Source organism: Galeopterus variegatus, unplaced genomic scaffold (assembly GCF_000696425.1).
Source record: "Galeopterus variegatus unplaced genomic scaffold, G_variegatus-3.0.2 Scaffold4962, whole genome shotgun sequence".
Lineage (NCBI taxonomy): Eukaryota > Metazoa > Chordata > Mammalia > Dermoptera > Cynocephalidae > Galeopterus > Galeopterus variegatus.
Genome location: NW_007731073.1, coordinates 132,287 through 144,323, shown reverse-complemented (window position 1 = coordinate 144,323; position 12,037 = coordinate 132,287). Strand labels below are relative to the sequence as shown.

General features: G+C 58.9%; 1 protein-coding gene across 1 annotated transcript in view; it reads right to left on the bottom strand.

The window, feature by feature from the left end:
• RAB3IL1 (RAB3A interacting protein (rabin3)-like 1) overlaps positions 1–12,037 on the bottom strand; it is a 19,501-nt gene that overhangs the window by 5,319 nt on the left and 2,145 nt on the right. The window contains exons 2-7 of the mRNA XM_008588687.1: positions 4,633–4,885; positions 4,155–4,250; positions 3,994–4,071; positions 3,083–3,301; positions 1,387–1,515; positions 1,176–1,288 (exon numbers count right to left, since the gene is read on the bottom strand). Coding sequence (XP_008586909.1) covers positions 1,176–1,288; positions 1,387–1,515; positions 3,083–3,301; positions 3,994–4,071; positions 4,155–4,250; positions 4,633–4,692 — 695 coding nt within the window. The 5' untranslated portion in view covers positions 4,693–4,885. The remainder of the gene's footprint in view (positions 1–1,175; positions 1,289–1,386; positions 1,516–3,082; positions 3,302–3,993; positions 4,072–4,154; positions 4,251–4,632; positions 4,886–12,037) is intronic.

Below are 12,037 nucleotides of genomic sequence, written 5' to 3'. Positions count from 1 at the left end.
TCTCAGTGGCCCCGAAGAGCCCACCATCTGTTCCCTCACTCCCAGATGCTGCTCCTCTCTGGGGTGGCTCCTAATCCGCTCTCTCCTCCTCACCCTTCACCTGGTCACCAGGTCCCCAGGCTGGGGCACGCCCGCAGCGCCTTTTGCCTGGATCCCCTGAGGTCCTTCCAACCAGCCTTCTGCCTCATCTCCCCCTTTCTTCTCCACGTTGTAGCCAAGGGCTCCTCCAAGGCCCACATCCAATCCATCATCTTTCCCTGCTTTTTTCCCACCGTCCAGGAAAGAGTTACGGAGAACCCCAAGTAAAAGGTTAAAAAGGCTCCTTGGTGCAGGACTTGTCAGAGCATTAGTTGCCTCCAGGTTCACTGTGATTCTCTGAAGGGACCAGAGAACCCTCTTCTCAGGGAATATCTATTGATTTATGAAACACTAACCTGGCAGGTGAAAACACAAACCTATGAAGGCTCTTAACGCTCTGGCCCCAACACCCTCTGCAGCCTCAGCCCCAAGTCTGCGCCCACCCACTGCTCTACCCACCGCCCCAGGCTGTTTTTGTTACTATCTCCGCTTCTCATGCCTTCATGCATTCTGTTCCATCTGCCTGAGAGGCCCTTCCCTGCTTGCAAAACTGCTATGCATCCTCCAAACCTGGCTCAAATGTTCCTCTCCATGACAAGGCTTCCACCTGGCACCAGCCCTCCCAGGCCAGATCTTGGGCTGCCGAGGGGAACTCCTTCCTAATCCCTCCCTGACTCCAACCTGACTATTCTGCTTTGCCACTACCCCTGTCGATGCCACTGAGATGCAAGGACAAGATGTCAAGGCCATTGAGTTATTTATTGGCTGGAATCGGGGTCCAGAACCCACTGTGGGAGAGAGGGGCAGGGCAGGGAGCATGTGTCAGGCTGGCCAGTAAGAGGGAGACCCCAGCTTCCAGACTCCCTGGAGAGCCTGGGGGTCCACAGGAATTCTGCAAAGATACCCTGCATGGGGCCAGCAACTGTCCCTCTTCTGTCAGATGTCCTGGCCAGGCCTGTATGCCACAGCCCCTGCCCACCCTCAGGTCCCACACCAGGGCCCCAGGGGGCATGAGACTCAGTCCTGCCCCCTTGGCACAGCCTAAGGCCCAGCGGGCTTCCCCAAGAGGGCAGAAGGGCTGGGGGCACTAAGCTTACTTGGCGCTGGCACATTCGACCTCGGCCACCTTCCCTGCGGGCAGTGTCTGCGAAGCTACGGGCTCGATGGTAAGCGTGTTGTCCTCCACGGCAGCCTGCACCAGCACCGAGAGCTGTAGCAGACCAGGGTGGCAGGTGGGCTGGTGAGGGGCTGGGCCCCGCTGAAGGGTCAAGGGGCTGCCCCCCAGCCGGCTGCCCCCTCCCGCCTCACCTCCTGCATTGTGAAGTCTAGGCAGGGGCCCACGTCTTCCCGGTACACCCTTTCCAGGAAGGGGCAGGTCTTGTCCAGGGTGGGTGATTCCCTCCAGGCCTGAAACTCCGCAAACAGGGTTGTGTCCACCTGCGGGGGAAAGCGAGCCAGGGTGCAGGCAGTCAGGGTGCTGAGGGCCAGCATGGCAGGGGCAGGCCGAGCTGAAGGACAGGAGGGCCAGGGAGGACGCAGGGCAGGCCCCAGCGACCGTGCAGGGGAGCCAAGGCCAGGAAAGAACTCCCTCTGCCCTCAGCACCAAAGAATTTAGAACAAAACTTTTCTTGCCAGGTGTGTTTTAAGTTTCTTGGTGCTATAAGATTACAGACTTGGGTCCGGGGACTCCTGCTGAGGACCCTCACTGCCTCTTTGAGAAGGAAAAGTTGAAGAGTGACCCAGTGGGAACCCGCAGGGACACGAGGCACACACAGGCCTGTGCACGCAGGAGGGAAGCCCCTCTGGCTCACTCCAAGGAGGTGACATCCTGGCCTGCCCTGGCCTGCGTGCAGAGTAAGTGAGGCTGGGAGGGGGGATGGAGGGGGCGGCCCCTCTCTCGAGCCATTACCTGTTGGGAAAAGGAGAGAGAGGTAGCGGAGGTGGGGGCCGGGGGCGGCTGCCCAGGTGGGAGCGGCCAGGCCGGCTCGTAGGTGAGGTGAACGGCCTTGCTGGGGACCACGCAGAGGAGCAGGGACAGCAGGGGGGGCAGCCCGGGCTGGGCGGGTGGGGCCCACAGGGCAGACAGACAGACAGACAGGTGCACAGAGACAGACAGGAGGAAGGAGAAGTTAGTGTCCAGTTGGAAGCTCAGTGCTCAGAAGGGGAACGAGGGGCTTCACTGACACCTCCTCCCTGGAAGCTTGGGAGGCAGAGATGGAGGACAGGCCCAGGACTGGCGGGCTTGGCACCAGACACTCAGCAAGCCGAATGCTACTGCGTCCCTCGCGGGTGTTCACTGGGTGCAGCCCTGAGCTGAGCTCTCGACAGCTGCATCTTGTCAGTTCCTCCTGTGACCCAGGAGGCCCATTTACCACGTGAGGAAACTGAGGTGCTGACAGGTGGACACTTGCCCAGGGTCCCACCACCATGAGTGTCAACCAGCTTGGACCAAGTACACCATGTGCCTGGCCAAGGCAGGAGTGAGACACCCCTCCACAGGCCATGCTTATCTTGACACCAGAGTTAGAGGACACAAGGACCCTTCAGAACAAGGGTTCGCAGGTGGTCCCAGGCCTCGAGGCTGTGGCTACACAGGGCCCAGGCAGACTCTCTCCGGGGGCCCTGTGGCCCCTGCCCAGCCTCTTAAGGCCAAGGGACTGTGTGCCTTCTCAGAGAACCCCCAAAGGCAAATCCTCAGGGCCAAAGCCAGCCTCAAGAGCAGAGACCACCACGAGTACTTGGCGTCAGCATGGCAGGGAGGGGTTATCAGGCCCCCCAGACTGTACACTGTGGAGGCTCAGGGCCAAACGCCTCATATCATAGGAAACCAAAGAAAAGGAACCTGCCCAGCCCTCACGGCCTGGAGGACACAGACGCCCAGGTAGAGACAGGACAGGCTCCAGGTCACATGGCAAAGGCAGATTGGTCCCCACTGGGCTCTGACCCGCTGACAGCAGGCATTGTCTCCCCTTTTCTGTCCCCACCACCCACCTGCCACCCTCACCTCTTTGCCCTCCTTCTCTGGGGTGAGGGTGTGTCCTGCGACGGGGCACACGACGGGGCAGAGGGTGCTGCTGGTGCTCTTATGGCGTGAGTGGCCCTTTCGGGGCCCGGCCTTGGTGGGGCTCAGCAACTGCGGGTGGAGTTCACGGTTGGGAGAGGCTGGTGTGGACGTGATGACCAGTGTCTTCAGGGCTGTCACCTCCGCCTGCAGCATGTCAATCTGGCCAGGATGGGATGGCCGTCAACCCTCACCCAGCGTTGATACCACTCTGGCTGCCACTGCCTATGGACCCAGCTCAGGACAGCCCATAACCAACAGCAACTAGCACCTAACCTCACCCGTCACCCTTGGAATAGCTTTCAGGTGGGGACCCAGACACCAGTTTTACAGATAGGGAAACTGAGGCTCAGAGAGGCGACATGGCTGGCCCCAGGTCACTGTGAGCAGGACTCTGTTAGGAGCAAGTGTCTTGGAGCTGGCTGGGCCTCCCAGTGAGGGTTCTGGGTCCCCTGGGAGCCAGGAACACTCCGAGTCTCCCATTCTACAGATGGGCAAACAGGACGATAAAGGAAGCCACTTGCCCAGGACTCCCCGGCCAGGTTGAGGTTTCTGCTTTGTAAAGGGAGGCACTGGGAGGCGGGAGAAGAAATTACAACAATCACAGGATCTTCCCAGCCCTGGAAGGCCCCAGAAGTCTCCGTGGTGCAGCAGAAGCACTGGCGGAGTTATGGGGCATCAGGCTGTGTGATCTCAGACACTCCCAGCTGCCCTCCCTGGGCCTGGGTTTGTGGCTTCCAGTGTCCCCACAAGGTCAGGCAAGGGTCCACGTGGGTAGTGAAGGCCAGTTCTCCTGGGGCTGGGAGGCAGGGCAGGAGGTGGGACTGGCCTGGGCGGGCAGGGACAGGCCTCACCTTGCCCCGGGCCTCCTTCAGCTGCTTTTCTGACGCCGCCTGCTTCAGGTTGGCTTCCCGAACCATCTTGTGGGCCTCCTGGGAAGAAGGCAGCCCCTGCGTGAATGGCACTGACACGATGGACACCTGGGAGACCCTTTCTGCCCCATGGGCTGGTGTACCTCAAACAGACTGGCCGTCAGCTCCTCCAGCTCCTGCTCCAGCTGCTCCCGCACCTTGGACAGCCGCTCACATTCCTCGTCCTTCAGCTTCAGCTCCTGGGAGCCCGAGGCGGGGGCTGTCAGCACAGGGTGGGGGCCACCGGGCCGACTGACCCACCTGTCCCCTCACCCCCACCATCTTATGCGGGGCTCTGGGCCCTGAGCTTGCTTCCTCTGCTGCCTGACAGTTTGTGATGCATTTTCCACTTAGCCCATAGCATGAGGTTGAAACACAGTCTGTCAGTCCATTAGAGCCTGGGGCAGGTTTTCAGAGAAGACTTGGGAACATTATTTTAAAATGCAAGAAGAAAGGGTCTCTCCTTTATTTGTACTGCCCTCGAAGGTAAGTGCACGATCCCTCTCCCTTTGGCATATCTCAGGGCTCTCCCAGGCTGACACCTCCACCCTGGAGCCCCCCAGACTGCCTGCAGGCCCTCACCTTCTGGGCCCTGTGCAGCTCCTCTCTGAGGAACTCCGAGCCCTTCTCGCGGATCTCCATGGAAGAGCTGCGTAGGCGCGACACGTCCAGCCGGGCAGCTGCAGGGCCCTCCTCACCTTGGGCCTCCTCCCCTGCAGAGGCCTCCACCAGGGTTCCCGGGGACTCCCTGTGGCCTTTGCAGGGGTCCACGCTCTTCCAGGGGACAGAGACAGCCTCGAGGGGTGGCCGGAGGCCCTCGTCTGGCTGGGGTGGGCTGCGAGACAAACAAAGGCATCAGTGACCCCGGGCAATACCCTGGGCCTCATGGGCACCTGGGCACCACTGGCTATGACCAGGGTTGTCACAAGTGCAGAATAGCCAAGCACAAGGCTCTTGGGGGCAAGGGCAGGACTCACTCATCTTTTTCAACCACTCTTTCCAGCCCGGGACATAGGGCTGTTCTTGGCACACAGTAGGTTGTCAGCACACAGCCTGCACTCAGTTCATGTTTGTCGAACAGAGGACTGTAAATGCATCAGTGTTGAGAATCGGAGTTTCCACTTTTACAAAATGAAGACAATCCCAGTGCCCCTACCTCCCAGGTCACTGAGCAGATCAGAGGGGATGTGCCTAAAACCTTGGCACACAGCAGGCACTGAAGTGGGCGCTGCCTCATTGACACGGTCAGTGCAAATTCTACCTCTTTCAGGGGGGACCAGAGGGGAAGGACGAGGCCAGGGCAGGCAGGGCTGAGGCGGGAAGATTCTGTGAGCAGCCAGGCAAGGCAGACCCACTTCCTGGCCCCCTGGACTTTGTGGGGAGCAGTCCCAGCTCCCCTGGCCTGTCTTATTGACCTCAGGCAAACACCCTGTCTCTGGGCCTCAGGACCATCCCCTCCCTGGAGCTGAAGACCTGGGTGGCAGTGTGTAGTCTCCGTCCTCATCCCTCACCCCTCTGAAGCAGACCCTGGAGAGGGAAGGGAGGGAGCGGGCTCGGCCAGCAGTGGTTTGTGCCAAGACAGCACCTCTGGACTCGCTCACTCAGCAAAAAAGCTCGTGGCTCCTGAGCCAGCAGCTTCTAAGCCACAGAGGCTGGGCTGGGGTGGGGGCTGGGCTGCTGATAACAGTAGGGGAAGTGGGGGGAGGGGGCTCAGAGAGACCCGCACAGGATGGGGGAAAGACAAGACCAAGGTGATCTTAGGACTCAGGGTAGCTGAGGGGAAAGGTGAGAGACAAGTCTGGGGCCTGGTCCCCCTGCCTGTCCTCAGGACCCTAGGAAGGTCACCAAGCAGCTCCCAAGCCTCAGTTTCCCCCTTGGTAACACAATGGGACTGGACACCCAGAGACCCCAGCAAAGAGTCCATTCCCAAGGCCGCCCTGCCATGGCCCTGTCCAGCTGCCCAGCCCAGCCTGCCCTCTGCTCTGGAACTGGCTCAGACTGTGGCCTCGAGGCTCCTCGGGCTGGGTCCTGCCTGGCAGGGCCTCAGGCCTTGATGATTAAGGCGGGGACACATATCCATCACTCCATCAACAGTGTCTATGCCAGACAGGGAAATCTCCTAAAACCTTGTTTGGGGGGAGGGGTGCGGTCTTGTTGGCAAAGGGTCTCTGAAGTTTGCAGGGCTGTGGCAGCCTCTGCCCACCCCCAACATGGTCATGGAAGCCCCAGGGGGACTCTACACAGGGCACTCTGACCATGTTATTTTGTTTAAAACTCTCTGTTATTGTCCCATTCTACAGACAAGGGGACAGGGTTCAGAGATGTGAAGGGACTTGCCCAGTGTCATGCTGCTGGCAAGTGGCAGTGCAGGGACAGGTGGCCAGGTCTTGAGCCCAGCCCAAAGCTTCCCAGCCACAGGAGAAGGGCAGGTGGGGTGAGGCATGTGAGTGTTGCAATTGGAGCATCTGCCTCAGGATCAAGGGCTGCTGGGCCCAGGGAGACTTGGAGGTTCCTCCTTGGCTGTGGAAGGGAAATCTGACCCAATTCCGGCTGGAACTGGCTTCTCCACCTCCGCTCAGGCCCAGAAACCACCTTTCCAGGAGGGGGGCGTGGGCTGGGGAGCAGCGGTTGAGAGCACGGGCCAGGGTTGGGCAACCGGGGTACAGCCAGCTTCTGACCTGGGGCACACATGAGCCCCTGGGATGTCACTGAAATTCTCTGAACCTGCTTCCCCACCTGTAGGATTGGGGGTTAAAAACCTGCAGGAGGCACTGTAAGAATCAAATGAGAAGTCACTTGAAGGCTCTGGGTCCTGCAGCTGAAACCACAGGCCTGGGGAGGTGCCCCCACTGGGATCCTGGAGGCCTGGAGTCCAGCCCCACTTCCTCAGGTGACAGAGGATGGCCATAGTCACTCAGGCTGGGCCAGGGGCAGCAGACCCCATCTCAGGGTCTGCCCACTTAAATAGAATGAACAGAGCGGGTGCGGACCCACAAGCACAGCACAGGACATGGGGCAGGATCCCAGGTCTCAGACGCCCAGCCCTGATATCTTTCCCACAGAAAGGACCACCCCCCTCCATTGCCCACGGCCCCTGCCCAGGAGAACAAGGCCTCCTGCCTCTCCCACAGAGGCTGAGCTTTGCCCACTCGTGTGGCCTGGGCCTCTGGCCACAGTGAGAGATTCTCCTGCTGGTCCCAAGGGCATGGGCTGGAGGTGTGGCTGGACAGTCCTCACCGTTTTCCGAACAGGCTCTCACTTCAGCCACCACTGGGGGGATGGGGCCCTATTTTGGGAAAACAGTGGTCCAGGAGGCGGGAGACAGGGTCTCTGTGACACCGTACCCCTCCCGCTGGTGGAAAGGCCCAAAGCCTAGATCCTAATGGCAGGAAGCGTGGGAACAGCAGGACCACCCGTTGCCACCAACTCCCCAGTGCCTGGGCCAGGGGTGGCAGGAACAGCAAGGGAAGGAGGGTCTACAGATTCCTCCTTCCCTTTACAGCTCCGGGCTCTGAGGCCAACTCCTGTGACTCAGAAATTTCAGAGGAAAGAGGGCCTCTGCGCCCCTTGGGCCCAGCCCATGCCAGAATCCCCTATCTTCCACACACTTCAGCCTCCCAGACCAGAGGCCCCACACCTGGGTGTGAACACCTGAGGTGGTGGGGAACCGACTTCTCAGGGAAGCCCGGGCCATCACTCCAGTCCTCCTGAGTCCCTGTCCCTCCACAGTCCATGGCTCTCTGCTCAAACCTCCTTGGTCCCCATTCCCTGCAGAAATAGAGTCCAGCCTCTAAGAAGAGCTGCAGAGGCCACTGGGAAGGGAGGTGCTCAGGGGGGAGAGAGTTAAAAGTCAAGGTCAGAGGTAGATGGGGCAGCCAACATCCCCCATCCCGAAGCCCGCTCTACTGCCTGGAGCCCCAGGCGGTTCATGCAGGAAGGGCCCCGCTGGGTCACTTCCCCAGGAAACACACCAGGGAGAAAACGCCACTAGCGCAATCCACACCCCACCAGGCCTGCCCTAGGTGGGCCAGCAGGGCTTTTTTCCCCACCCACAAAACACGGCAAAATGAGACCAGGATGCCTGGACTCTGGGGCCTCAGTCACTAAGGAACACCCACTGGGCCGGGGAGCCTGGCCAGAGGTTGCTCCGGGGGGTCAGAAGGGCCCAAACAGGATCCTGCATGGCCCTCTGAGGGTTCTGACCCTTCCCAGCAGGGCCAGACCACCTGCTGCAAGGTCTTTCTGCCCCTCAACCAGTGCCCAGGGTGACCCTCCTATCACCTCTTGGAATTAAAGAACCCCTGTGCTAATGGACGCAATGGGTTTAAACTTAGGACTGGCGGGTTAGCTCAGTTGGTTAGAGCTTGGTGTTATAACACCAACGTCCAGGGTTCAGATCCCTGTACTGGCCATACTGGCCAGCCACACACACACACACAAATTAAAAATTAAGACCCACACTCAGACTGTATGGTCTCTGAGGGGACTGATATCAATAGTCTGGTGACTTGTGTCCAGGGACAAAGACGGTCCTAGGAAGGGGTTTTTGGCGTTGGCTCTTGGACCAGCCTACAAGCCCAGCAAGGCTTGGCCTATACGGAGGGGCTAAGTCTTCAGCCCCAAACCCACGAGCATGTCAGGTTCCCAAGTTCTTGACCAAGTCCACGCCAGCCCCCACTGCAAGTACCAACAGGTGTCGATGTGTGCAGAGACGCCTGACAACACTGCAGGGAGATGCGCTCCCCAGCCTGGTTTTAACAATGGTGAGGCACCTGAGGTTCAGAGAGGGATGGTGACCCAGTGGGAACACACAGCAAGGAAGTGGCAGGACGGGAGCTGAACCCAGAGTGCAGGAACAGCATGTCACGTGAGGAAAGGAGATGAATGGTGATTTCAGAGAAGTGAGGCAGGATGCAGGCGGGGTTTGAGGAAGTGTGAGATTGTGCCCAAGTGGTGGTGGTGGTGGGGAGTGACGCCCACAGCTGCTGTCCAAGCCAGGCAGGCCCTGGGCCAGGAGGGGACATGCAGAGGGGACACAGAGGCAAAAGACTGACAGGGGACTTGTGGGAGGAAGGACCAGGGGCTGGAAGTGGGGGGGTGGGGGACAGAAAAAATTAATTACAGTAATTACCTTAATTAACTAGTATAGTTTAAAAACCAGGGACAAGGTGGATGAAAACAGTGGTACCCACGTCAGCAAGAGGAACTGGGAGGGTGCCTTTCAGGGAAGGGACGGGGGTGGCTGAGGCGTTTAGGAAATGGCACGTCCTGTGGGTGGCTGAAGGGTAAAGGCAGGAGGGTGACAGCTGCTGGGAGGCACCAACTCAGAGGAGCAGCCACAGCCAGAGCCTGGACGAGGGCATGACGGCAGGGACGAGGGCCAGAGAGCCAGCCAGAGAATGAGACAACAGTGTCAGACATCTGCACCGAAGAATGCCAGGGAGGCCAGCAGACCAGGACAAGGGGAGGGAGAGGGTGTCTTGAGTCTCCCTGGAAGTAGAGCCTAGAGTTGGGCCAAGACCCAATGAGCTCAAGGCAAGGAGGGAGTAAAGGGACAGGCAGGGGACAGGCTGGGGACACGGTAGGCCTAGGAAGTGGAAGCAGGTGCAGGTGGAGGGGCAGGAGCAGCAGTAGGTTTGGGGAGAACATGGAGAAATGAGAAGGGCTCAGGATGGTCAGCAGGGAGGTGGGAACACAAGTCCCTCCCTGCCGTGGGCCCAGGCCTGCCAGTCCAGCCCTGAGGCGGGAACCCAGGCCTGTCTCTACCAGGAGCCTGTGCAAGGCCTGGGAGGGTGGGGGTCTTACTCCTGTGCTGGGACAGGGCAAGGCACATTGTCCACACCTCATATCTGCCCGAGGCTTCCCTGTGCAAGAATTGACACCCCAAGACCGGAGACACCCCACACGTGTGCAGTGAGCACGTGTCATGTGCCTGGCATTCCAGCAGCCCAGCTCCAGACAATCTGCACAAACTGGAGATTCTGACAGCCACATCACTCATCCCCTTCCCACTGCATTCTATTTCATTTTGCGTCCCCTTGACCCCTACTCCATGCCCAAGGCCTATTGGGCTAAAATCCTGTGCAGAGGCTGGGACAACCCAGGACAAGCAGGACTCTGATGAGGGTCGGAGCCTGGCACACAAATGTGCTGATTCAGGAACAGCATGAAAGACATCTCTACCTGTTGAGGGAATATGGCAGGTAGTTAGATCCTGGAGGGCTTCCAGGAGGTGGCAACAGTGATGACCGCTTCCCAATGAGGAGGCCCATCTGCCTGACCCAGGAGCCCTCAGGCCATCATACTTCAGAGTTGTCACATGTCTTGTAGTCCTTTGTGACTTACACCTTATAGGCAGGAGCTCACAGATCCATGTCCCCAAGGCAGTCAAAGCCAAGAGCAGTTAAGTGACTTGCTCAAGATCACATAGCAGGTCGAGGACACCTACAGCCCTAGAGCTCACCAGCATCCTGCCTGCTGCAAAGACAGTCCCCCATCCCTGGGAGGTTGGGGTGTTCTCATCTCATTCCTGGGCAGTCCATCAGAGGCTGGCCCTCCCTCAAGATAGGTATAACTAGCTCGATCTGTCAAGTGAGGAAACGGAGACCAAGGGGCTGCACCAACGTCATGTGGCCACTCAGTGGCAGAAAACCAGACCAGAATCCAAGCTCTGGCCTCCGCTGACCAAGTGTCAAGTGCCCAGCACTGTGTTAGATGCAGAAGTACCCAAGATGCTGTCCTTACCCATCACCTCAGGGCAGGCTTGGCACCCAAGATTATGAAGGTATAAACTGTAGGGGAGGGGGAGGGGTGCAGCCCAGTTTGCGGGGGACACCTTAAAGTCAGACTGGAGCTGCCTCTGGGTTCAGAATTTAGGGCCCACGCTTGGGAGTCCCCAGGAAGAGGCTTCACCAGAGCTCCTGCAGGTACCAGCCACTGCCACTCACCCCAAGGAGAGCAGCCCTGGGTCCAGGGCTGAGAGTGAACTGGCACTGGGACCTGGCCATTAACAGAGCGTAGTCACCCAACAGAGATATCTCAACCCACTTCACAGATGAAGAAACCAAGCCCCAGCAACAACAATGGGTCACTAAGTCCTACTCCCCGACTCCTCCTGCTCTAGGAACAACAGTCCCATGTCCAAGTATATACCTGCCCAGAGTTGTCATGAGCTACTGGGGGTCACCAGAACAAGCAGCTCAGTCAGAGTTGCCTGGGCAAGTGTGACCCTGTGAAGGGTCTCGCAGCTGCTGCTTCCAGTACACCAGACTCCCAAGGAGTGCTGGCAGCTTGACCCCGATGCCTAATTCCCTGCCTCCACATCCAAATGAAGGGTCCATAAAAAGGCAGTGCTCAAGGTAACCCCCAAGTCTGCTCAACCTCCAAGTGCTCAGCTCCTCACTACCCCGCATGCTTTCCCTCTACATTTATGAAGCACCTACTGTGTGCTCTGCACCCACCTATGCCCCATGGGATCCAGAGCTAAATGCAGGAAATGAGCATATTGATGACTATGTGGGGGTTGGCTTGGCAGCCAGCTTCGTTCAGAAGGGTCCTGGGAACATGGCAGGGAAGCTGGACTGGGGCCATGTCCAGGACCAAGCCTCTCTGACTCTGTCCTTGAAGTGAGCATTCATCTACTCATGGCTCCCAGCTGTGTCTGACCCTGGCCTGGATGCCTCCAGGGAAGGACATTTTCTGGGCTGGAATCACCGCCCCCCCAACCCACTTATTTCACCTAGAGGCACAGATAAGTCAGGCCACCCCTCAAGGTCACACTGCAACTCAGCAGCTGCATTTTGCCTGGGTCCACCCAACACAAGGGGTCCCAAGCTTCCTCCAGACCAGGCTGCTCCTCAAACACACTCAACACCAGGCAGGATAGTCCTGACCTCTCCAAGTACCACAAACCCACCTCATCCACTTTCTCCCCAGGCCCAGCCTCCTTACCCCCGGCACAATTCCAAGGAACACACGGCTCTGCTTC